Source organism: Cavia porcellus, unplaced genomic scaffold (genome assembly GCF_034190915.1).
Source record: "Cavia porcellus strain 051 isolate PalLab524CR breed Dunkin Hartley unplaced genomic scaffold, mCavPor4.1 scaffold_4, whole genome shotgun sequence".
In the NCBI taxonomy this organism is placed as follows: domain Eukaryota; kingdom Metazoa; phylum Chordata; class Mammalia; order Rodentia; family Caviidae; genus Cavia; species Cavia porcellus.
In genome coordinates, this window is record NW_026947487.1 from 25,127,912 (window position 1) to 25,153,301 (window position 25,390).

General features: G+C 31.9%; 1 protein-coding gene across 15 annotated transcripts in view; it reads right to left on the reverse strand.

The window, feature by feature from the left end:
- Positions 1–25,390, reverse strand: part of Mycbp2 (MYC binding protein 2) — a 262,562-nt gene that overhangs the window by 163,267 nt on the left and 73,905 nt on the right. For 10 of the 15 annotated variants that reach the window (XM_063246888.1, XM_063246889.1, XM_063246882.1 and 7 more), the window contains exons 15-20: positions 24,127–24,331; positions 18,827–18,972; positions 18,433–18,534; positions 8,000–8,107; positions 3,084–3,203; positions 1,904–1,985 (exon numbers count right to left, since the gene is read on the reverse strand). In XM_063246888.1, the coding sequence (XP_063102958.1) occupies positions 1,904–1,985; positions 3,084–3,203; positions 8,000–8,107; positions 18,433–18,534; positions 18,827–18,972; positions 24,127–24,331 (763 nt within the window). Of the gene's footprint in view, positions 1–1,903; positions 1,986–3,063; positions 3,204–4,653; positions 4,762–7,999; positions 8,108–18,432; positions 18,535–18,826; positions 18,973–24,126; positions 24,332–25,390 lie in introns of those variants that run through there. The other 5 variants (XM_063246885.1, XM_063246890.1, XM_063246891.1 and 2 more) reach the window with 5 other exon arrangements.

Sequence of the window (25,390 nt, forward strand, 5' to 3'; positions counted from 1 at the left end):
ATAAATGGTAATGATGATGAAAATACCCCACCTCATGTCTTAAGTCTTCAGTTAGAAAAAGAACACAAAAGTTGCCAAGTTCTTCATATACATTAATTATGGAATCACTAGTCTATGTGATATCAATGGCATAACTGTATTGCTGCATAACAATGGGATAAGTTCAAGACAAAGACTGTGACTTTATCTATTATCTACATGATATATGTAAACATAAATAAGAGACCACAGCATCCTTTTGATTCTCAAAGAGATGGGATTATGCATTCTGTCTACAAAGGAAAACCAGGCAGCAGGAAGAGTCACAAAGAAGGTTTTTGCACAAACTGTATTACTTAGTGAAATGTGACCTGAAGCTACCCACACATCTCCGGATTTGAAAAGTATATCTGCCTTTCAAAGACACAAAAATTATTCAGATTGCCTTCAAGAAACCTACTGTAGGAGAAGAGTTGACTGATAGTCTCAAGTGCTGTCTCGTTGGCTCTATGAGCCTATTTTTCTCCAACCATGCTACCATCCTACAACTGAGCACAATGAATGTGTAACTGCAGACCTGTACCTACCCAGTGCAAGACTTTCAGATGCAACTTTGAAAGGTTTGGAGACACCCCATTGGCCTGGTTCAAATGCTCACAAAATTGTATTGCAATCTACACTTTTCCTACTCAAACTTCCCTCTCTCCTTTCACAGAAAGTCAGACCTGCATCATATCCAAGGGTTCTCCTTCTATGCCTGCTTTTTTCCTTCAGCTGTCAGAGTTTTTCCCTAATAATATTTTGCACATTAAATCCTGTCTTGGTATCTCCTAGGAAGACACAAAGTAAGAAAGATTTCTCTTACTTTTAACCAGAAGCATCACTGTAACAAAAGCCAAAGTAGTTAAGATTTGAGATACAAGTTTACTCTTAAGTGTGCAACTGTAATACGCTGATGTGGCAGTTTACAGTATCAGAGACATCAGCTATTCTTAACTTGTACTTTGCCATTCTCAATACATGGTCTCCAAATGATGAACTCTATGATGAATTTTCAGTTTGTATCACCACGCAAGTTTTCCAATCAGTGATAAGGAAAGGAAAAATAGGAGAAGGTACTCCATTCCCTTTAATAGCCTAATTCCCAAGTTGCACATATTACTTAAATTCATATGGCAAGGGAGGCTGGGAAAGGTAATCTTCAGTTACATAGTCATAAAATATCAGCAGTGGATACACTATTAATAACTGAAACAAGGATGATGAATGTTATGAAATGACTACAGTTAGTTCATTATTTAGTTCATTATTTTAGAAAAATTAAAAGTTTATCAGAGAGACCAGTAAGCTTCATTCCACAATTATTCAAAAGTTTCAACAATTTTATGTTTGTCAATGTTAGCCCAAATTTCAGAATAGACAACATCAAAGAATATGAAATATGATTGAATCTGTAGTGGGGGTTGATGTGTGTGTGTGCATACATGTACATGCATGCATGTATTTGCAGTGATGGGATTCAGACAGTGTCTTGCGTATGACTGCTAAGCCCTGAGCTACATCTTTATTCACAGCTAATTTTTTAAAAATGCAACTTCGGGATATTATCTGTTTTTTCTATTGCTATGCATAGCCTTTAAAAAGAGAGTAACAGTTAAGAGTATGATGGGAATTTGTGATAACCACAGTTGTTTATAGTTAAACACAAAAAGTATAAATCAGCTTCTTTAACTACAAAATCACCTACTCCACAAAGGTCCTATATCACATAATCAAGGATCACCAAAAATTCAGGGGCCAGAGATTGCAAAATATTAGTATAAGTTTTATTTTGAATCTAGAAATATGGATTTAACAGAGAGATGAAAAGGAAAAGGATGAGGTGACTGTAAGAATCTAGTATTTTCAAACAAAAAGTGAGTACCTGGAATTGACATCTCCATGTCCTAGCTGCCCATGCTGACCATATCCAAAAGTATAGACATCTCCATTTTCCATTAAAACCACTGAAACCAAAATAAATAGCTTTATTTTTTCACCCTGTAATTTTATATTTCTATCACAACTATTTTGAAAGCATTGTGATTTCCACTGTTTTAAATTTATAGTCATTAAAAATGGGTAAAGAAAGCCAAAATGAATTCATATTTAACGAGAAGTCAGTATAATTTTTGGTCTGCAAACTACCTCTGTAGGCCATAAAAATGCATTCTTACAAATGCCATTTAATACTATTAGTAATATAAACTGATTCTGTTCAATGTAGAATCTTAATAGTGGGTAACTATATATTAAATACTAATCTCCAATATCTATAATAAGTTTGGCAGTACATGGGTTAGAATGCTACACAATTATGTACAGCTTCAGTGGAATGGTGTATACAGTATTTTTAATGCCTATCAATATCAATACTCTGCAAAACTAGAAAATAAATTTATCTCAAATAAAAAATTTAACATTTTTAATCTTGATAAAGGTAAAATAGTACAATCTAAGTTCTCTAACCTGAATCTTAAGAATTTACTAAGAATTTAATTTTCCTGATTTAAGATAAAAAGAAATTTGGTGACATACATTTCTCACTAATATAAAAAAAGAAAAGACCATATCACAAAAACCACAGCATTTTAAAGCTGAGAAAGATGTCAGACATTATCCCATCTTTGGTAATTTCTTGAGTTATAAAACAAGTCCATGGTATCTACATCTATTTTGAAAACAATAAAAGGCATTATAGTGACCATTGCTGATTTCATAAGGTTTTTTGAAGTCCTACTTTATTTCCATTGGTTTTATTCTGTTTTACTTCCTTGGTTTTTATTCTCTTTAAAATTAAAAAAAAAATCTCAAAAAATAAAATATAAAACAAGTCCATTACAAGACAGACTAGAAGCAAAATTTCTTGACAAGTACAGAAGGTATTCCATAGTACCATAGCTTTTAAAACAGATTTTAAAATAAATAGGAAGCTCTTATAGACTTGAGAGATTATTAGTCAACACATGGGGTTAACAGCCTACAGTCATCAAAACTGAACAAGTAAGATATTTATTTAGCACAATTGTAAAAATGCAGTTATACCCTAAGGTTCCAGCTGCTACCTGAATGGTGAAATCCACAGCTGACTTGTACTGCTCGGAGCTCACAGTCAAATCGCACAGAGCCTGGAGGATATGTTGTGATTTTGCTTGCATCCTTTTCTCCTCTTTCTCCACTTCCATCTGTAAGTGTTATAATTTGCAATTAAGCCATTATCCATCTTCAAAACAAAATTTTAGATCAATTTACTAAGGAAGAATAAGAGAAAAATTGTTAAAAGAAAAAGAAGAATTTGCAGCTGTTAGAAGTGACAGATCAAGAATCTACCTGCAAAGAAGCAAATCTGAAAAGCTATACTGTATTTATCTGTTTGCAATATTACCAAACTAATAAAAACAGAAGTAAGGCAGAGTTAGGGACAAAACCTATTAAGCTAATCAGTTATGTAATGAAAGTGAATACTTAAGTTACAAAAATAAAAATTTAATGTAAAGTAAGTTTATATGTGAAAACAGTTTGCATAAAAATGACTGCATGCAAAGTATTTAACAATTATTTTATTTAGTGATATTGTTAGTACTTGCCACTTTTTTAAAAACTCCTAGTGCTTCACATGTAACATTACAGAAACATGTAACATAACAAAACAGATCCCAGAAAATCTTCACTGTTCACTAACACTGGTAAACTCAACTGAACTTTTGAAAATGTATAAAGATCAAATGGATAAAATCTTCAATATATTTTAGTTCAATGGTCTATTCTCATTCAGCTCTTGTGTACCCTTTTACTCTGTGGCCTTTCTGCCCCTTACTTCTACCCCCAGAAATCTTTCTGTTTTCATTCCTTTTTCCCTCGTCTTCTTTTCTTTATTTCCTTTTGCTTTAGACCACACTATTTTCTATATCTGACTTTGAATCTTCTGACATTCTAACCAAAGCTTCAAAACCACATTCCAGAACATAAAAACATTACTTTGGAATGTGTAAAGAGATGATTTTCTTCTTTTGTAAGCAAAACTTAACATTACAGTACTAAAATACGACCCATATGTCATCAAGATTCAAATTTCTTGCACACAGTATGAAAATTTGGAAGGAATTTCAAAAGATCAACTAACTGCTCTAAAGCACTGTCCTGTGATGTAACAAAACTAAACAAGCATATGTAACATGCAGATACACAAGTGAATCTATAGAAACACACTTACAATTCTGTTTTCATTTCCTATTTTAGGATGCTAAAGAGAGTAACACCAAATCACTTTATCTTTTTCTTTTTTTAAACTAGCCTTCAGTAAATAGAAGTAAAACAAATGACTCAAAGTATGATTTCCTCAACTATAACTAAATGCCTATAGTCTCTCTATTGTCCATCATTTTAAATTCCATGACAATAGAACAGTAAACCTCACTAATTCAGAATAACAGAACGGAGAGGTCCATGTAACCTACTGTAAAAGTGTTAACCACAGAACATTTGAGTAAAACTTCAGTTTTGTTACCTTCAAGCAGTACAGAGTACAAATTAACTAAATGCTATAATAATAAAATGTGTTCACCTACATTATGTTTTAAAATAGGCCAACATTATATTAAAATGTATCATAAACATAAAAGTCCTTTAACATACAAGAAATAACTGCTGGACCCAGAGGCTGAAGGCACGCTGAAGGAATCCTTCATTTCTTGAGCCCTTGGTTTGAAAAGCTAGTGATTTTAGACTGGTTTCCCCTTAAAAGTATGACCCTGAAAATTCAGAGGAAGAAATTACTTTGATTTTTTAAACTCAAAATGATCACAAATATTGCAGCTGAAGTATCATAAATTCTGAATTGGTGAGAGGTTTTACTATAATAGAATAAAAATATAATGTGAACTTGTCAAGTTAAAAAATGGAAGGGCTGAAAGATAAAAATAGAAAAATCATTTAGTTTCACCCCAAAGAAAAGTTTTAGTTCAAAGCCTATTTGTCTTAGAAAGACAATCGAATAGTTAAATACACACAAAGACTTACACAAAAAAGAATACATATCTTCCAAAGACGTTTACATAAGATACCAGATGTGAAAAAAATTCACAATTTCCTCTAAGTCAGCAAAAATGTGCACTTAAAACCAAATCTGATTAGAATTTTTAAAAAAGTTGTGTTCACATGAGTTTGCCAGATTAAACTAACTTACACATTTCAAATATTTCACTTTATACAAATGTGTTAGATATTTAGTAAGCAGCTCTTACCTTTGAAATTAGTACTTTATCCCCTCCCTTGAGTTGGAAACTAAATGTAGATACATGTTCCAAAAAATAACATCAGGGAAAGAAGATTTTTTAAAAGCCCAGTAATTTACTGAATAAAACCATAATGACTAAAACACTTGTATTTATTATTTAGAGATCAAACTTCTATTAGAAAAATTTTGTTGAAGTTTATATAAACTATATAAAAATGTCTCAATTATTCATGATAAAAATACTATAAAAGGCATAGTGATGGGGTTTTTAATTATTATTCACAGCAAATGAAGAATTTAAAATAAATGTATGTATCTATACATACATATGGTATGTGGTATATAAAAAAAAAAAATCACACTCGGATGTTCCTAACTAGATTTATTACAATGAATTCTACATAACGCAATGTGTGGCTGAAACAAATATTAATACAGGTATCTGTTTGAAATACAATTTAAAATCACATTTTAGAATAACTTACTATTTGTTACATGGAATTCTACTTAATGATTCAGCCTTAAGTATTCTATTTTGCCTCCAGTCAAAATTTGCCCTTCTATAAATGTCTCTGAATTCCTCTAAGTCAGTAGCTCTCCAACTTTTCATCTTAGAAGTTATTTGTCTCAACAAAGTGAATAACATTTTGGTCATTCTTATAAGATGATGCTACACAGCATATTGACCACTGAAGTTTTTGGTATTTTTAATATCTACTTGCATTACATTAAAATAAAAAATTTAAAAAAGAAACTTTAACAAAAACCCACAGTTTTCACCCCCACAAAATCTATAATCTAGAAAAATTTAACCATTATCACTTTGTAATTCATACCAACAATAAAATTAAGACAATAAACCAATTAGTATGATAAACTTCTCAGTGTATCAACTGGCAGACAATATAAGAGGGGAGTTATTATAAGACTATGAAAATAACAAGAGTATTAAATGGAGAGAAAAATAAATGACAAGCTAGAGAATGTAAAGAGTTAAGAGTATGGACAGGAATTAGTGAGTAGTAAATTAATATTCTATGTAAACAGGGCGGTATTTGGTATCATTTACATTACATATGCATTTTCAGAATAGAGATGAAACTATTTAATTCTATACAACCAGAAAACAAAGATAGTGTGCTCACTTTGGCAGAACCTATACTAAAATTAGAAAACAAAAACCCTAGTCCTGTAATACTACTAAGTAGCACCTTCCAAAGAGGTTGATCCTTTGCTGTATTCAGCAAAGAGTAACCTTGTGGCAGATAAAATTCATATAAGGCTACTATTTAACAGGTTTTATAGCTAATAATTACATGACATTGGAAAAGGTCTGTCTTAAATGCATTCATTTATCATTACATTAATAAAAATAGAGATGCTTGTCCATAAGATACAAGCATCTAAAACTTCCATGAAATGTCAATATTTAACCTCAGGTAAAAACTTGAAAAATTTGACTTTCATGTAAATGAAGGGAAAATATACTAAGAAAATCTGAAGAGATCAGAGACTTTGGCAATAACTAAAATAATTTATATAGTATACTCTACATTAGTCCTTAAGATTCAATATTTATGATATTGTTGGAACACGTTAGTGTAAATAAAGCAATCACAAATCTTACTGTGGATAAATACATTATAACACATTCGTACTTTTATTTCTGCAGAATATACTTTAATTTTTAAATTCTATTTGTGCTTTTACTAAAAAGAGAAGTTTTGAGTGTTCACCGAGTGGCAAACCAACAGATTGAAGAAAGCAAATAAAGTTGGCTATATATTACACATGAAAGTTCTTAAAATCAATTATTAAGTTTTGCAGCAAAGGAAAAAATAAGACACAACATAATAAAGTACATAAATGCAGAATATATATTTTTAAACTTTCTACTCCACTTTTCAGGGCTTTTTTTAGGCCTTTAAGAAAATAGTACCTGCAAGTGGGACTAACTAATCAAGCATCCCTAGTTCACACAGCAGGATTCAAGGCATAATTTATAAATAAATTTTAAAATTCTTTGTATTAAATTTTCCTGATATTAGCTGTTTATAATTTGTAGATTATAACAAAAATAAGCATTACCTAGGAATAACTGACATTAACCAGAATTCAGATTTTAAAAAATTAGCAAATGTTAACCCAGAACCCAGATTTCAAAGAATAATATTAAAATGAATAGTCTTTTACAAACTTAGTAGGACCTCTGACAGTCAAAGGGCTGGTAGGTGTATGTGACTCACACCGTGCTTACATCTATCTCTACTTAATTCTCCAATATTATATATTTGCATATTCTTAATACTTAATACTTAATACTTTTCTTAATACTAAAACAGTAGAAAATGTAATGGCAGTCATCACTTTATGAACTGCATTTAATGTTTATTTATTTTGAAACATAAACAGTACTTGGAAACAAGAACTGTAAAATGTTAGATCACAGTCATCTAACAATAGAAAATAAAGAATAAAAAATAGAAAATAATGATATAGTCCCATTTCTCTTCCCTTGAAAAGATGCAAAAGAAATGAAAAAGATGTATTCAACAACCAAATGAAATGAGAAGCACAATAGTCACTGACAAACTACCACTTGCAACATTTTCTTTCTCCTCAGGCTATACAATGATAGAAGCAAAGTAGAAGAATCAGGTTTATGCATTTTCCCAGAGACAAAATTCAGACGAAGGGCAGAAACTGGGAGAGTATCCCACCTAATTGATAAGGAAGACCAAATACCTTTGTGCTTGTCCCGTTTATGCTTTAGCTGTGCTGGATGGGATCTGAGTCTGGCTAGAGCCTGTTCTCGGTTGTTCATAAAAATAGGACCAGCAAATACAAGGGGGCCTGAGGAGAAACATTTTGTATGTGCATAGGAAAGCTCACAAAATGAAAACACTATAATGAACAAAAAGAATTAACTAAAATGCATGAAATTTATTCTTAACTGTTTTGGACATTGTATCTTTCTCCCAATATCCCCAACTCCAAACCTTTGCCTCTCACCATAATCCACTGACCATTCCATATAAAAGTTAGTATCTTAAATACAGTTCAAAAAGTACAAATCTCATCTTTATACTTATAAAATTATTAGGTAGTTACTTACAGTCTCAGATAATCGAGAAGTTCTATTAAAGCAAATCAGTTATATCACATTTTTCAGTCTTACATATTGAAACTTAATAAACCATATACTCATTGAAGAAACTTTTTTATTGAACTATGAAAACTCACTGATTTTTAAATTAATCAGTAAGTGCTAACAAGGTCTTCCAGATTTAATATCTACATCAATCTTGCTACTAAAACCAAGGTAAAATGTCATTATTCCACATATCGTGATAGAAATTATGAAAACCAGGTGATTTCCATGGTGTGGTTGAGAGAGAGACAGAGAGACACAAAGAGACAAGAGACAAAAAACAAGGATAACCTTAGCTTTACAACCAATCAACATTTTACTGACATTAACCACCTTTCTTTTATTTCTTTCTGAAGCACAACTAAGTACATGTAACATACAAAACACATCTTCAAAAATTAGTTATACAATGTTTTTAGTTTTTCTTGTACAGAACAATTTCCTTGAGCTTTAGCAGTTTCAAAAACATATTCAAATTTCAAAGTATTCTAAATGTGGCAGTACCAGTATTTGAAAAGAAAGTTATGAAAGCATGTAAATATCTAACATTTTTAATAATCATGTTTGTTTTCATGTTTCTCTAATTGATTTTCATTTTAATTAATTTTTCTAATGACAGGATGAACAGAAGCTATCATTCCCTAATAAATTTAGCAAACAGAAGATTAAATACAAGGAGTATTTTATTAAACATAAGATGGTACATGAAATGTATTTCTATGTTGTTTCTATATCCAAAAATATGATTAGCACCAATCCAAAGAAAAAACAAAAATTATATAATCTGTAGTTAACTGTAAATAAAAATACACTGATTCAATGTTAGTAAAAGAATTTAATATTTTCCAGTAATGCAGTACCAATCATTTTCAAGCTACAGTTAAATAAATTGAATTCATTTATAAAAGAAAATAAAGTTGTAAAAAGGAGTAACGTGTCTTATTTCATCTAGATGTATTATTTTCCAAATGATTTATTAAAATAGAAAATATAAATTTAAAAAGTCCATCCCAAGTACACAATAATTATAAATATTAAAATAAAAACAATAAATTGTATTACTCTTGCTTTATTTCTATGATCCCATTGAGATAGTTCTCTTCATAAAAATATACCCACAATATCCATTAATTAAGTTCTAATTAAATTCAATTTTTTTGAAATCTTTCAAGGTATAAACTAGAATGCCTATGGGCAAGCACAATTAGAAATTAACATGATAAGGCTCAAAAATATAGTATTTGGTAGACTAAAATGATTTTTTACAAGCATTCATTTATTCACCACATTTTTTGTTCTTTTATTCAGCAGGTCTCAGTGGAACCAAGTCCACTGGGGAAGATAGAAATAAAAAGAAAGAACTGCAATATATCACAATAAATGCAATAAAAATCAAGGCTGTGTACACTGTGTCTTGAAGGATGAAAAGTGATCAAATCAACTTGGGTTAATCTGAGAAGTTTCAAAGACTGCAAAAAACATTTTAACATGACAGAAGGAAAAGAAGACATTCAAATTAAATAGGATTTATAAAAGCACAAAAATATTAAACAGTTTTGATATTTAAAACAAATGGATTGACATGAATAAAGCACAGGTTATGGAGGAGAAAGAAGTAGAAAACTTTTTAGGGGAATGGATACCCAAAAACCCAGAAAAAAATAAAACAATTCTAGCGGTGACGAAAAATCCCTGAAGTGTTTTCAATTAGACAAACCAAGATTTCAATTATGGCACAACACTGTTCTACATTTGGTAAAGAATATGTAAGAATAGCTGCTTAAGAAGCAGATAGTTTAACTGGGTTCGTGCACGACTAAACAACAATGGTAAGTAGTATCAAAAAAGGGAAGAGGGGCAGCTAGCAAAACAGTGGCTGAAAATGTAGGGGAGTTTTGAGGTACTAAAACAAACTACAAAAACTAACATACAATAAAGAAGAAAGCTGAGTACTATAATCAGGTCTGCTATGTAGAAAGATCACTCTGGACAGTGATGGCTAAAAGCTTGAAGAAGGTCAGACCATAATACCAGTTTTAAAAAGGCTTTTTGTTGTAATTCAGGTGAAGGAAAAAAATGGGAAAAGTAAGGCAACAGTGTGATTCTGGAAAGTAAGACTATTCAAAAGCTATAAAAAGTCTGATTAGTAGAATGTGTTATTTATTTAGTTAGTTAGTTAGTTAGCTATTGTGGTACCGGAGGTGGAGGTGGAACTCACAACCTTGCACTTGCCAGGCAGGTGCTTATGCAGCTAAGCTAAAACCCCAGCCCCTATTATTTATTTTATTGAGAAGGAAGTAAATAAAACAGGCATAAATCCATCTAATTTAATATCTAAAAGCTCACATGCAGACATTGGGTTATTGAGAGCTCATCCACGGTAGGTAAGAAAAAGTATGGAATAAATGACTGTACAAATAAGACAAGGATTTCAGAAAGCTACTAGCGATGCATTTTGAAGCTTTAAAAATTATTATCCTCTGCTATAATAACTCTAAGACTCATTTGCTCCAGTAATTTATACAAATTTATCCTAAGAAAAATTATGAAATATTTTTAAAACTATTATAGCACAAAGATATTTACTATTAATTATACCTTAATCACTATAGTAAAATTAAGGAACAATTAATGAAAATCCAGTCAATCAAATAATATTAAGCTATTAAATTAAAATTTATTTATATAAAAAGTTGGGGGGCTATTTAACAATGAGATAATACTGTTAAACATTTTGTAAAAATTAAAAAGAACTACAGTGATAATACAGAAAAACACATTTACACATTAGAGAACATAAATTCCTATATCTATTTAAAAACAATGTGAAATGTTTGTAAATTTGAAATATACAATCTTTGATTCAGATATTCTATTTCTAGGGTGTTCTACTATAGAACTAAAAGCTTCACTATGCAAAGCTGTAATTCAATATTTAGCACAGTAATCACACAAAAACTAAAAATAACCTGAACACTCATCAATAAAATAATGGTTGCAGAAACAGTAGTATAACCATATGATAGTATATCATGTAGCCACCAAGTAGAATGTGGAAGATGTTACTTACTGACCTAGTTTCATTCATGTTTTACTGGAAAGGATGGAGAGGATACAGCTAACATATATATAAATACTATATACCACTTATGAAAATAAACATGTGCCTAGAATTTTACATTTGTGTAGATACTGTATCTCAATGGAATAAATACAAAAATACAACCATTAGACTATTAACCTTATTTAGGCCATGAAGAAAATGAGAAACTGAAAAAATTTAGTGAAACATAAAAATGTATGTACTGTAAAAATATACAACAAAATTGAGTCAGTAATACAATTTGAAATGCATAAAACTTGACCAGAAGATAACAATGAAATAAATACAAGTAGTAATTGAGCTAAGGTAGATTATGGAAACACTTCATTACATTAATTATTGAATTATAATAAAGCACAGAAGTTTTTATAACATATTAATAAAGGGGGAAAGGCCCTAATGTGTATCACAGTACAAAATCATATAACTAAGCATAAAAGCGTGTATAACCTAGGCACAGTGGTACTGGCCTGCAATCTCAGAACTCTGGGAGGCAGGGGGACGAGAATCTGAAGTTTGAGTCAAGCCTGGGCAACTTAAAGACTGTCTCAACATAACATAACATAACATAACGTAATGTAACGTAACGTAACGTAACGTAACGTAACATAACATAACATGGCCTGTCAATGTAGCTCAGTGCAAAGGTTCTTGGTTCAATTCTCAGTTCCACACATACTCACACACTTACACACACACACACACACACACACACATGCAAACCCACATAAAAGGTAAAAAAAAAAACTTGTAAGAGATTACATCAAAATTCTAGCAAGGTATCTTTGCATGAAGAATTATAATCATACAGTTTTTTTATGTTGTAAATGCTCCACATGACATTTTAGTTGTAAAAGAGACTTTATGCGGCATTGGAATATCACCTAATATTGTATTTGATCTGCCAAATAAAAGAGAACAGTTTTAGGGGTTTAAAAAGTAACAGCAACATTGACTTGATCACCTTGGAATTAGACTATGATAAATGTTTTCATATTCTAATCTGCTTTTGAATTCTATTTTTAACTGTGGAACACTGACTCTTTTGATACGAGTGAAATTTGTTTTATTGGAACATTGTGCAGAATCTTAATAATCAAAGTTTTATGAGAAGTATTATAATATTGTAAGAATAAGTTAGGTTAACAATGCAAAAGAAGCTCAAAGAAAATAGTCCAATACATAGCTCACCAGCATCACCATTATCAAACATATATCTAGGGTTACTACAAGCTAGGTACTGTCAACATATCAACAATTCAAATTAACAGTACCAGTTAAATGAGTACCTTTGTCATAAACTGATAATCATGGAAGTTGAATTCACAAGGTCATAATACAGCTAATAAAAGTGAATAAGCCAGTAACGGATCTAAAGGTGAATTTCAAAACATATCCTGTTAGCCTATTGGCTAACTATAGAATTTATTCAGTTGAGACTCCACTGAGAGTAAGATAGCACTATTAAGCAATATGCCTGGTACATAGGCATATGTCCCCATCAAGCCAAAACTCATCCCATTGAAGCTCGCAATTATGAAATTCTGATTTCACACTCAGTAAGAAAATGAAAGGTGTTAAACTAAACTAGCCAATGTTATGAGAGCTATTTCTTTCACAACAAAAGGCTAAAACAGAACATAAAGGTTTTAAATATATCTTTGATATAAACACTCATTATTTCTGATGAATCAGTTTTACTTAAGAATTCCAAACAAGCAATCATTTATCAGAGAAGTGATAGTAACAATCAACTCTATTTAAGAAACTGAAAGTTACCATAAATACAACTGAACTAAAACCTATAAAGGAATACTAGTTATACCTAAAAGAACCAAATTTAACAAAAATGTCACCTGGAATATTAATAACACAAAGAAGTTACATCATAGATGAAGTTCCAAGTTTATCAAACAGCAATAATAACAATGTTGTTTTTTTGTTTTTGTTTTTGTTTTTAGTTAAACTAGCATATTCCATTACTGAAGAGCTTGTAAAACAAACAGTAGTTAAGTGACATTAGTTAGACTGATTAGCTTCAGAGCCACCTAAGGAATAGTAAGTACACTTCTAGGTATATATGGGAAAGTCACTCAGGTTCAGTCATGGGAAAGTCTTGAGGTTCTACATCTGGTCACTGTCCCCTTCCTCCTGGGCACAATTTTCATGCTCTGCTTCCCAATCACCATGAACTGTTATTACGCTCTACCATGCCCTCCTACCATGAGCTATAGGAAAGCTCGCTTCCTTTAAGTTGCTGGTGTTAGCTTTTTTGTTTTAGCAAAAGGAAACCTAAGCAATACTGCAAGCTTTCTCTAGCAATACTAGAGAAGTAGGGTTGTTGCTGTGATTATATTTGACCATTTGGTTCAAAAGCCTTTGGAACTGGATTGCAGGAGGAATTCAGAGAAGCCCTCAAATGTTGTAAGTAGAACTTGATAGGTGATTGTGATCAGAGCTCAGAACAGGATAGTATAGGAATACAAATAGCAGAGGCCAGACTAATTAAGTTTAAAAGAGAATGAGAGCTCTTCTGAGAATTAAACAATTATACACATTAACTCTGGCAAAGAATCTACCTACATTTCTCCCATGTCATGAGACTTTGTTGCAGGCTGAATTTAAGGGTGGTGAGTACTTGATCTAGTAAGGGAAATATCAAGGCACCCTAGTGTTCTGGTTATGAATGGTTACTGCTGGCTGCTTTTAACCAGATGTGTAATAACAACTGGGAGTAAAAGGCACAACAGAAATACTTTAAAACCTTAAATTCTGGCCCAAAATGAACCACGTAAAATTAGGGCCAAATGAGATATGGTGCTGGAGAGATCTACACCATTTAAAGACACTACGCATTTTGAAGTGATACAAATACCTTGCAGGCATCACAAGATTAGTAAGACCTCACACGTTGCAGGCTCAAGAGTGCAAAAGTCTAAGCTTTTCATTAGAGAAGAACCCCTAGGTCTGCTACTCAAAAGGGACCACATGGAAAATTAGTTCCCTAGGGTTCATCTCGCCAAGCTCAGCCATCTAAGCACCAGAAGGCTGCTGCAGTCACGGTCCAAAGGGCCTTGAGGTTGGGATTTAGCTCAGTGGCATAAGCACCTGCCTTGCAAGCAGGCGGTTGTAAGTTCGATCCCCTGTACCAATAAAAAAAGAAAAAGACACCCCCCCCACCCCCCCCACCCCCGCCAAAGAAAAACAAAGGGCTTCACTACTGCTCAAGATGGGAGCAAACTTTAGTAAATCCATGTGATGACTATTGTTCGGGCATGTGGAACACCAAAACTGTAACATCATGAAGCTTCCACCCAATTTCAAAAGAAGACCTGGGAAGCCAGGCAAGGGCTCCTAAAAAGGCAGATGTCTAAAGCTAGGGGAAAAAGCCAAAGGTACAAAGGAGACCTCAGGAAGTTACATATGCCAGAAAAGTGGAATATTTGCTGGCTGCAAGTGAAGCCAGCCCAAGAAAGAAGCTGTGCAGGCTGTAACAAGAAAGGCCATAGCAGTGAAACTGACCAAACCTTAAACTCCTATCTCGCCATGTGCCCAGGAGATGCCTAACATGGGGCTATAGGACTTAATGTCTGTTCTGCTGAATTTTGGCCTTTCATCTGATCCTTTCCTCTCCCCCCTCTCCTGCCCTTTTGGAATGAAAATGTTTACCTTGTATAGGTATATATTGAGGATATGTTAATTGCTTTTTTTAATTTACAGGGGTTCATAGGTCAGAGTGTCAGAGTAGATTTAATTTAGAGCAGACTTTTACTTGTAATTCTGAGCAATGCTGGAACTGTTGAGACTTTGCAGAGGGTATTAGTGTTTTCAATTGTACACGAATAAATCAAGTTAGGGGGAATTATGACCTTATTTTTATTTAAATATTGAGTATGGTTTAAAGTATGTGTTTGGGCATCAGCTGAAAAGGCACGGAATGTGACAGTTAAATTTAATGTCAATGTAATTGGTTTGGGAGCTGCTCTTGGGAGGGGACTGATAAGCATACTTCTCTAAGTCTCTCAGCATCATGGAGGCATGCCTTCAAGTTCTATAACTGGTCCCTGGCCCCTTCCTTGCTGGTACTACTCCCATGTTCCCATACTCTGCTTCCCAGCCACCATAATAGAAGAGGTTTCCTCTGCTACACCCTTTCACCATGATGTTTGTTCCTTGGTACCAGTCAACTATGGACTAAACCTTGTGAAACTGTGGGCGAAATTAAGCCTCTCCTCCTTAAATTATAAGAGTTGGATACTCAATTCCAGCAATGGAATAGTTGACCAATATAAGTGCTTGGACCTAAAATACTTATCAACTTAAAAAAAAACCAAGAATTTGGTAAATAGTATTAGAGAAATCTGAAATAAGTTAAATTTCACATAATTGGATTCACAGTATTAACAGTTAACAGCCAATTACTAATGAACATAATTACTAATATAATCCCAAACTTTAAAATTATAACTTATAATTAATATTTTAAAAGCTTACTAATTTTTAAAATAAATGGCAAAATATTCTGTAATTACCAAGTTTTGTTTTTTAAAAAGGAAGTACCAAGCAGAACCAAGAAGAAAAATGATAATTACGTGTGGGAGCTGGAACATTAAAGTTTGACATTACTACTCCTCATCAGGGCAAACAAAACTAATTAAGAATTTTCTGCAGCACAGAACAGAACAGTTCTAGACTACTGCATTTTGTAAGTCAAATCATCCAGACATGTGATTCACTAGCCTAACTGATTCTGCTATACTTCAACAGAATCAAATGTGAACAATGTCTTATAGCATTGGTTCTTATACTTTGTGACATCCAAATCACCTGAAATTTTAAAGCCTAATTTGCTGGATCCTACACCCGTAGTTCCAGATCTAAAGTATACTTACAACAAATGCCTAAGTGATACTTATTGCTCTTTTTGAAAACCACTGTCAACTAATAAAACCAGAGTTCCTGAAAGGGATTCCTGTATTCAATTAAAAATACCTCTTAAAACACGAAGTAAAGTAAAATAATCTTAAGTATTATTTTATAAGAAACAATGAGTTGAGCCAGGTGTGGTGGTACGCTCCTATAATCCCAGCACTTGTGAGGATGAGGCAGGAGAATCATTTGTGAGTTCAAAACCTGCCTGGGCTATAAAGTGAGCCCAAGGCCAGCCTGAATTGCATTGTGAGACCCTGTCTCAAAAAGACAAAAGAAGAAAGCAGAAGAAGAAGAAAGAAGAAAGAAGAAAGAAGAAAGAAGAAGAAGGAAGAAGAAGAAGAAGAAGAAGAAGAAGAAGAAGAAGAAGAAGAAGAAGAAACGAATTATATTTTAAAACATAACTCTTACTCTCTTCTGTGTATAAAGTAGTATATTTTCTCGAAAATATTTAGAAAATGAATTTCAGAAGAACATAAAAACCACCTATAAACTAAATTTTCAGGAAAAAAATTACTTACTGACTTATTTTGTTATGTAAGCATGGGTGTATGTCTGTGAACATTTAATTTTTGTTTATAAAAATTTGTTTTCTTGCTGTATCTGGTGATATAGGCCTGTTAATCCCACCCCTTTCAGAGACTGAGGCAAGAAGATCATAAGATCTATGCTTGAACTTCTGTTCCTCTTGTCTCAGCCAGAAGTTTGATCTTTTAAAAAATGGGGATATAATTAAGATTGTTTTAAAATATTTTTATAAAATAAACAGGCAGCGTTTGTGTTGCACAGTTTTGTGTTAACTGAAACATCTGTGTGAGAATTAAGTACTACCTTTACATGATTCTGTGATAACTGTGGTGACTACAAACAGAAGGCATGATTACAAATGCACAAATTTCAGTTAGTATCAGTACTGTGCAATAAAAGAACTGCTACAATTGAGGACTATAATAAAGATTCCAATTCATCAAAAAATAAAATTTAATACATGTATGTTTAAAAATCATGAAAGAGGGTGAGAAAAAGTTCAACAAAAATATGAAGCTGAGACAAAACTTTTGTGCACCAAAAATCTGAATGATGTACTTGCATTTTAGCATTAGCACCTATTTCGGACTATGGAGGAAACAATTTATTATAAAATACATACCAACTAACCAGAACCTAAGTTTGTATTTGAAAAACCATATAAAATAATATAATCCTTTAAATATTTAACTACTGGAAGCTTTTAACTTTTAAATACTTAGAATTTATAATTAACATTTTTAAAGCTTGTGAAACTTTTTAAAATACATGACAAAATAATATTTTGTAATCACCAAGTTTTGTTGAACTATAATATATAATTTAGTGTCTCTTTACTTCCAATACGCTGAAATATATTACAACTAGAGAAGAATGGCTTTTTCAGAAAGGAAGGAAAAAAAAGTAACAAGATATACAGCATCTTCCAAGTAATTAAATGTCACTATAAATATTTGCTATACTTTGAGTAAAACAATAAACTGTTGGATTTCATAAGTAAGTTCACTTGGCAATGTAGTACTCCCAAAGGAGGCAAAACCCAGATAGTAAAGAGATAATATTAATAAAATTATGAAAAAAATGATTAATACAAAAGCAACTGTCTCACTTTCATATGTAACAACTATCCCAAACTTAAATGATACAGTATTTTCTAAGAGATACATGTAATTTTCCTATATATCAAATATATATATGTTCAAAGTTTGGATGGATGACAAATTTTTAGCATTTTTATTTCTTTTTGTCATTACTAACACATACTGATTAGCAAATGGCACAATTTTTAATATGGTTGACTTAAGAATTAAGTAAATGTGTGTTACTGGCACGATTATAAATGCCTTAAATATTGTTATAATTCATCAGTGTTACTAACTTAATGACTTATCAAATCAGCCTATTGTTAATTTTTCATCTCAGTATAAGAAGGTTTTATTATCCTTTTTCTCTATAGCTACATCTTACCTCTTCCCTCTTCTAATCTGTGTCTTCTAATTACACGCTGCCGTTTTTCTTCTTGCCGTAACTGAAGATGTTCTTCAATATTAACTCCAGGTACTGGGACAGCTAGATTATTGATCAAAATAATAATAATAATGACTTGTATTATATCATACCTGTAACTACACAAAATTCAAGAAAGTAAAAGCAAGAAATAACATTACCTAACACAAAAATTATTTTTAATGCAATAATTCCTAAAAGAGAAAAAAAATCTCATCCATTAATTTCATTTGGCCAGTAATCAAATGAATAATATTGCATATATTGTTATCTTAATTTTTAATAGACATCTAATAGAAATTGATTAAACCATCAGAAATACAGTATCAAGGGCAAGATGTTCAGTATAAATTACCTAAAAGAAGATCTAAAGGTATCATTTCTTTCACTGCATCAAGAATCCCTCTTTGTCTTGCCTCCTGTCCATCCAACTCTCTCGCACAAGCCTTGCAACATCCACATACAGCACAACCAGATTCTCCTGAACCACAACCACAGATCCTGTTTAAACAACAAAAAACATGGTTTAACACAATAATCTTTTCTTTACTTCTGTCCTATGACTTCTTTTTCACATTTCAAGAAAAGGTATAAATTGATGAATAAGTAAAAGACAAGATTACGTTAAGCTCCTAATAAGCATAATTGGTGTATTTCAGTAGAAAACACAAATAGATTTTGCTGTTTTCAAAACCACTGTTAACAAAGATAGATTTTTACATGTTTTCTAAGTGAAACACCATCAGCTTTAGCATTAAGTATCCTGGAACAGACAGAAGTTAGCAAACAAGCAGTATTTTTATTTACCAGGAGATGCCATCATTTTCTGTTTTTGTCTTTTGTGTCTAACTAACTGTTATTTTTCTTCTTTGTGCCTTTCATATAAATTGTGAGTGAACCATATGGTATATGTTTGTAAAGAAATTAAACACAAGAACACTCCCAAACTGACTAGAGGGTCACTGAAGAACGAACTTCTTTAGTCATATTTGCAGATGTAGACACAATACCTTTAACATTATGTGTTGGATATGACCTTAAAAATTTTAAGCCGAGTGTGATGGTTACATGCCTCTAATCCCAGCATTCCATAGGCTGAGGCAGGAGGAGTACAGAGAGTTAGAGGCCATCCTGAGTTACACAGTGTAAACAAAGCCAGTTATGAACACATAACAAGACACTATCAAAAATCTAAAAAGGAAAAAGAAAATTTTTACAGCTTTGTTGATACTGTAGTTAGGGAGATCTGTAGAAAGAAGTATAAGAACAAAGTTCCAACTTGGCAGCAGTCTGAAATATAATTAGGTACCTTGTTAAACTTCTAGCTTTTAAAAGCTAGTCCTGAAAATTTGGAAGATCACTTACTATACAATAACAACTATACAACAATATATCATATTGAATTTGTCCATGGACATTAATTTTGAACAGCTCCTAACTCATTCTATACAATTCTGTAGGGCCAGAATTATTCTTGACAACAAATGTGAATAAAAGGCAATATAAGGAAGTGAAACAAAAACAAAGAAAAAAATGCTACAGACCAATATCTTTTATGAACCCTGATGTAAAAAAACCAAACAAACAAACAAAAAAATTCAGAATCTTATTAAAAGGATATGATTCATTCCTGAAATGCAACACAAGAAAATCAATGTAACACAGAATGAACGGGAAAAAAAAATAATCATTTCAATCAATACAAAAAAAGGATTTGACAAAATTCAGTATCACTGCATGATTTTACAAACCCATTCAAGTAAGAATAGAAGTAAACTACCTCTACAAAATTACAGCCATATACAAAAAACAGTGAACATAATACTCAATGATGAAAGGCTGAAAGCTTTTCCTCCAAGATCAAGCACAAAGGGAAAGACATCCAATCTGACCATTTCTATTTCACATAGTACTAGAAAGCCTAAGTAGAGCAATTAGGCAAGAAAAAGAAATAAAAGGCATACAAATTCAAAAGAAATAAAAGTAACTGTGTACACAAATATTAACATCTCATATATAGAAAATGCTGGATTTCACAAATGCACAAAATGAGTAGGAGCAACAGGCAATGGAGACAACATACAAAAATCAATTACATTTCTTAACACTGACAATGAACAATCTGTAAAGAAAATAACAATAAATTCTATTTAAAATAACATCAAAAAGAATAAAGTAGTAAAATTCACCCTAAAGAAATGAAAGATTTGTACAATGAAGACTGTAAAACATTGCTGGAAGAAATTAAAGAGAGAAATAAATGGAAACACATTCCATGTTCATTAATAAGAAGAAGACTTAACATTGTTAAAATGTGACTACTATGCAAAGCATCTATAGATTCAATGTAATTTCTATTAAAAGCTCTATTATACTTCTTGAATAAATATAAAAATCTACCCTAAAAATTATACTAAATCCCTATAGATCCTAAACAGTCAAGCAATGTTGACAAAGAACAACAAATTACTCACACATCCTGATTTCAAAGTACACTAAAAGCTACTATAAGCAAAAGTGAGGGGCTGGGGATTTAGCTCAGGGGCACAAATGCCTGCCTGGCAATCTCAATCAAGGTTGTAAATTTGATCCCCGGTACTACAAAACAAAAAGAAAAGTGTGACAGTGGTGTTTAGTCTCAAAGACCAAGGAAATGGAACAGAGAGCCCGTAAAAAACTCTCACACATATGGTCAAACAATCTTTTGACAAGGATACCAAGATCATTCAATGAGGAAAGGATATTCTTTTCAATAAACGTGTAGGAAACATGGATATCCACATGCAAGAGCATGAAACTAGATCCTTCTCTATACCATATATAAAAATTAATTCAAAATGGATCAAGAATCAATGTAAAGGGGACGGGGTTTAGCTTAGTGGCCTAAGTCCCTGCTTGGCAAAGGCGAGGTTGTGAGTTCGATCCCCAGCATCAAAAAAAAAAAAAAAAAAGAATCAATTTAAGACTTAAAACTAGGGCTGGGGATTTAGCTCAGCAGCATAAGCACCTGCCTAGACTGCAAGCAAGTGGTTGTGAGTTCAATCCCCACTATTGATAAAAAGAGTAAAAAAAATAAAAAAATTAAAAGAAGACTTAAAAGACTTAAAAGAAGACTTAAAAAAATTAAAAGAAGACTTTTTAACTGTAAAAACAGTTTAAAAAGAACTTTTGAATATCAAAAATAGTAAAACAGAATAAAAAAGGCAACTCAGACACAAATAATATGTAAACCATGTATCTGACAAGAAGTCAATATCCAAAATATACACAACCTCGTAAAACACAACAAAAAATATTCCAATTCAAAAATTGGATAGGCAATCTAATGGACAATTCTCTAGAGATATACAAATGGCCAAAAAAGCATGCAAAAATGTGTTCAACATAATTAATTATCACAAGAACTCCAAGTGAAAACTATAAAATACCACCTCACATTCATCAGATTGATACTTTTTTAAAAATTCAGAAAATAGCGGTATTGATGAAGATAGAAGAAACAAATCCTTGTGTGAAATGCTACATTCACTATGAAAAACAGAACAGTGTATTTTGAAAGATTAAAAATAGATTTACTACATGGCCCAGCAATTCCATTTCTGTGTATATACCCAAAAGAAGTACAGCGAGGTCTTTTAAGAGATATCTGCCCAAGCAAGTACACAGCAGCATTACTCACTACAGCTAAAATGTGAAAGCAACTCAAGTGTGTACCAAGGCCTGAGGATAAGCAAACTATGGGATACTGTACAGCCTTAACAAGGAGATCTTACATGTCACAAAAGGAATAAACCCTGAGAACATTATATTATTAAGCAAAATATGCTAACCACAAAAAGATGAAAACTGTATGATTCTACTTATACGAGGTACTCAGAGTAGATAAAAATACAAAAGACAGAAAGTAGAATAGTAGTTTGCCAGGAACTGAGGACATAGAAGGACAGGGAGTTACTGTTTAATTACTACAGTTTCAGTTTTTCATGATGAAAAGAGATATGGAGATAGACAATGGGGATACCTATCTAACAATATTAAATATTTAGTAATACCAATGAACTGTTAATGGTTAAGATGGTTACTTTTACATTATATGTATTTTAGTATTTAATTAAAAATAGTACTTAATTTAATATTTACTTAAAATAGTAATTTTAAATTTACTCTAAGTTGTTATTTTAAAGTAATTCAAGTCATGTATAAAAGTCCTTAACATCTTAACATATCCCTAGTTTAACTTTATCCATATCCATTTTGCCTCATTAACAAAGAAATTATTGTACTTGGTTAGGTATTACCTGTAAAGGTCAACAAAAATTATTGGAAACTGACTACGTGTTTGGAGAAAAGGGATTAAAAAAATAATAACTTTTAGGATGCATCAAAGACTTTAAAAATCTGTTTATGATATATATATACACCAATGGTTCAGGTTCAAGGAACTACAGAAACTGAATTATAATGCAAACAGTTTGGGACAGATCCAAGAGAATACATTTCTGTTCTAATATTGTTTTTGAAAACAAAGACCTTCTGCATCCAAATTAAATTAGAAATAAGTTTTCAAAATACAAAACAGTCATATGTAAAGCTCTGTGGCATATAATCTGAGAGTAAAAATATTTTTTATTGTTAGATTATATAATAAAATAATTTAATAAAGAAAATTATTGTAAATATATAATGCCAGGCATAGTTGTGAGTCCCTGTAGTTGTAGCTTCTTATGAGGCAGAAAAACTGCTTAAACTAGAAGTTTAAGATCAGCCCAGTCAATATAATAAGAACTGATTTTATACACGAGCCTTAAAGAGAAATTCCATTATACATGATCTAAGTTTAATAGGCAAAGCACAAAGCTAGAAATAAAATTAGAGTTGACCCAGAGATCTAAGATGAAGTACTTAATTAAAAAACCTGCTAAATTACTGAAGTCAAAGATGCAGGAGAAAATCTTGTATTTTCTCAATAAAATGTCCTCATTCTCCCAAATCAGCCAACTATTAGAAATCTGATCTGACAAAGGACATGCCCATATGTTATATCAGCTATAAAAATTTAATTCAAAATTCTCCCAACAATCTAGAAAGAAGATACAGATGCATTCTTACTCTGCCAAACTCACATATTAGCTTTAAACTGATAGTAAAACAGAACATTGAAGAAAAGACAATGTAATAAAAGGATACAGAAAAAAATATAACAGTTATGATACAATTCTAGAAATACCTAAAATTGTGAACAGTAAGTTCAATTTAAAAGAAAATGACATATGCCTAATCAAGTATTCTATATCATATTTGGCAACACTGTAAAAAAAAATTCATACTCAATAAAAACAGGTATTTGGCATTAAATAAGCTTACAAAAAAGAACACAAAGTCACACTCTCAGATCTGGAGAAATTTATGACTTGTTTTTAAACATGATTTAAATGAATCAAATGACGAAATCAGGTGCAGTCACGGTGGTAGAGCCACAGACAAAATGAATCAAAAGAAAGGCAAAAATAAAACTAAGTTAGATATTAGTGCAAAAAGAAAACAATTATAAGAATTGTAAGTCTATACTAATTATCTTTAAGAAACAACACAGTCAAGAATATAGTCTGCAGTTAATTTGAAGAGGGATTTACTCTGTTGGAAGCCTTGACTTACCCTCCAGGGACTCTGTCTGGACGCCCACTGCTGACACAGCTGGCTCCATAGCCTGTGCAGTCACCACACACAGTGCACACCATGCACTGCTCCAGCTTCCACTTGTGCATGCCCGGAGGGCACATCATGGACTTCTCATCTTTTTCATCTAACTCTTCTTCCAGGTCTTCATCCATTGCTGTCGCCATATTTTCAACTCCAAACCCTATTTAACATATCAGTTTGTAATTTCAATTATTCCTGTGTCTCAAGATTTAAGAATTTAAAATAGTATAAAGGATAATACAAATGATTTACAAAACAAGGCAAAATATAAACAAAAATAAATTTTAATTTAGGGACTGCTAATAAATGCTTTCCCCATTTCCTTTCTGAAAAGAGATAGGAGAGAGTACAGTCAAACACATTTCTTGATTATCTATCATAATTGTAAATATATTTTGATTTTAATTCCTCTTTACCAACATCCCTACAGACACCTTCACTCAACAGACCAAAGAAAACCTCCTAAGCATATAGGGTCTCCACAACTTAAGACTCACAAATAAATTTTCTAAAACATAAACAGTGGCATCTCAGCTCATAAATTTAATTAATTCTTTCCATGATTCTGGTCCATGCATTCAAATATACAGTGTATGACTTCAAAATTTGTAGACCTCCCATGAATCTCCATGAACAAAATTTCCAAGCAAGAATTGTAGACAAACATGGTCCCAGTTTTCTTCAACCTCATTTTTTCTGTATAAATTATATTCCACCTGAACTTAAATTTTCTGCTTTTCAGACACCCTATGTCTTTTCATATTTGTGCTTAGGGTCTGTGCTCATTTTCACTCCTCATTTACAAGATGCTTTTCCCTATCTTGTCTACCAGAGAAACTCTTTTTATCCTTCAAAAATTCAGCTCAAAAGTCATTTCTTATGAAAGTACTTATTACTCTTTCTAGGGAATCAGTACTATCTCCTCAAAGCTTGTTTATATCTCAAATGGAACTTTAAAAATTGTGCTATATTTGTGCACCTATTATTTTATTGCTTTATGGAAAAGAGTCAACAAACCTCTTGTAAAGGGATGAATTATAAACAATGTTAAGTCTATGGTCACATATTTTTATATGTGACCATATAAAAATTTACAAAGTGTAAAATCCATTATTAGCTTGTACTACCATATTAAAAAATGGCCAGAGAGTAGATAAGATACCAGATTAGTTTGCAGACTTTTAAGTACTGAAGACTATACTAATGAACTACTACAAAG